Below are 2,572 nucleotides of genomic sequence, written 5' to 3'. Positions count from 1 at the left end.
GAAAATTATGAACGCATATTTTACAGAAGTCTTTAAATGTTTTCTTTCGGAAGAATTGAAAAATAATATTACTGATTATACAGCTAGTAATGGTTGCGACCTTTCTCTTTACGATTTGAATATCCTCGTAGGAAATATTATAATGTCGATTTTCAACAGTAGAAATTTTCAAAAATACTAATGGTCCACTGATCCTCTATTAGCTTGTAATCCCATATCTGCAGTAATGAGTCGTAAAACATTTTTCACGATCAAATCGAGAATAAAACTTTTACGACCTAGTGATGAAAACCCTACTGACTGAGCTTGGCGCGTACGTGGTCCTTTTGAGATTTTTAGAAAAAATATCAAACAATTTGGTTTCTTTTCGACTGATCTATCAATTGATGAGATAATGGTCAAGTATTACGGCAAAACCTCATTGAAACAATATATGAAAGAAACACCAGTAAAGTTTGGTGTCAAACTGTGGTCTATATGTAATCCCGAAGAATACTTATTCGACTGCGACATTTGCTATGGCAAAGGGTCCAACCATTATTACCAACAAAATAATATTACATTGGAAAAATGTTCTTTGGATCGTCGAGTGGTCTTGAAGATGCTGCAAGAACATCTAACCACAGTCGTGTCGAGAAAGGTAGTAGACTATCATATATATTTTGACAGTTTCTTCTGCAATCCCGATTTATTGGTTAATCTAAAAAATGTTGGTGTACGGGCTACAGGTACAGTGAGGGCGAACAGAGTCACTGGCGTTAGTAATCATATGAATAAAGAAGCTCAACGCGGATCTTTTTATCGTGAAACATGAAAAAAATAGTGGAACAAATAATATCACAACTATGGATTCGAAACCTGTCTTATTATTATCTACAGCTGCAGGTGTTACACCTTTATCTTCAATGAGACGTCGCTCGAAAGGACAGACTGGATAGGTAGAATTACCCTTTCCTAAAGCTTTTGCTATTTAAAAAAAGAATATGGGTGGAGTCGATCAACATGATTATAACTGCAGTAAATTGATGCTTTCAATCAGATAAAAAAAATGGACTTGGGTAATTTTATTGAGAATAATTCAAGGCTCCATGACTTATGGTACTGTACTCAAAAACATGTTATGTGAGAAGACGAGTATGGTGGGAACAAAAGATGTGGCATTAGGTATTATTCGTAATTATCTCGTGAAGGCTCCAAACCAAGGACCAATAGCACATAAGTCTGTAGCGTGTATCAGAATTTATTGTAAAATATTGCTCCAATACGAAAATTAAGAAATAGAAAGAAAAATATGCTGTTAGCCGCCATATTGGACATCGCCAGCTCGATTTTCTTAAAACTAACCTATAACATTTTAAAGCTTAGGGTCTATGGACGCAAGAATTTCACTTTATACAGGTATCTCTTTACAAATTCGAGACTCAACTAATCAAGTAAGGATTTGATGCAATTAAAATTTCGTATTTTTGTTAAATAAACGAATATCATTGTTTCAGTTTGATTTTTTTGCGATTCTCAATACGTATTTCGAAAGTTCAGGAAATTTTACATTATAATTTATTATTTAGACATGTTTCAACAATCGATTCGGCATCAGAAAATGTCGCTGAAGAAAATGTTGAAAAAACGGACGTCTGGTCCTTAACGAGTTCATTTTCAAATTGATCTTTTTTGTAATAAAAAAAACCGTTTTGGTTATCATATGATATTTTTAGTTGAATATTCAACTACTTGCTTGAATATGAGACTGTTTTGTTGAAAATTCATGTTTGGGGCTTTACCCCTTCAGTAGATATTAATGAATCTCTTTGCCTTAAAATGTAACTATCTTAGTTGACATAAAATAGTGCATCAATCTTGAACAACAGCACGTTCATTTTGAAGCAAGGAGCTGTATTTCAAACAAAGATTCAAGAAAAAAGGAGAGATACATTATGAATTTCGTGTTTTCCCGAGTCGAAATTTAGACACTATTTTGAAGTTGCAGCTCCTTATTAGAACCTGCTTTGACGCTATTTAAACTTATAGCCTCTGTTTTAAACTCTTAACTCCTAGAGAATGAAACATTAGAGCCTACTTTGAGGCTTCAACACCTTTCTGAATCTTTAGAGCCTACATTTGTATAACTCAAGACCCTACTTTGACGCTGTTTATCATCTCCTTTATAACTGCCCCTACATTGAATCTTTTGAGCCTACAATGTTCGAAATTCATGAAAATAAAGTAAAAATTATTTTTTACTCAGGATAATTGAACTCGTTAGTCATCTTAATGACTGAATGCACACTCAGTTAACAAAAATATTAAATTCAAGATTCTACCTGACTGTTATTAATCGTTTCTATATATAATTAAAAATTTCTCATAAGGACAACTGCAGGATTTCGCCGGGAGCGGGTGCTAATCTGAAAAATTGCACCCGCTTCCAGCGAAATCGCGGTATAATTTCAGCCACAACCACGTCTCACAACCGTGAGATAGGTGGCTACAGTCTGTAAAGGAATCAATACGACGATCCAGCAAAAGCCTCGTGCACCCTAAGAATACGGAGTGAACCAATGACAACCGCCTT

The 2,572-nt window shown here is 34.5% G+C and overlaps 1 protein-coding gene across 1 annotated transcript; it reads left to right on the top strand.

Moving 5' to 3' along the window:
* Positions 1 to 394: 394 nt before the first annotated feature.
* On the top strand, positions 395 to 814 carry LOC117171102 (piggyBac transposable element-derived protein 3-like). The gene has a single exon (XM_033358155.1). The coding sequence runs from the start codon at positions 395 to 397 to the stop codon at positions 812 to 814; it is 420 nt and encodes a 139-aa protein (XP_033214046.1).
* The last annotated feature ends 1,758 nt before the right edge of the window (positions 815 to 2,572 follow it).

The sequence above is a fragment of the Belonocnema kinseyi genome, chromosome 4 (genome assembly GCF_010883055.1).
Source record: "Belonocnema kinseyi isolate 2016_QV_RU_SX_M_011 chromosome 4, B_treatae_v1, whole genome shotgun sequence".
In the NCBI taxonomy this organism is placed as follows: domain Eukaryota; kingdom Metazoa; phylum Arthropoda; class Insecta; order Hymenoptera; family Cynipidae; genus Belonocnema; species Belonocnema kinseyi.
Note: the sequence above shows the minus strand (reverse complement) of the source record. Positions and strands in the feature narration are given on the sequence as shown.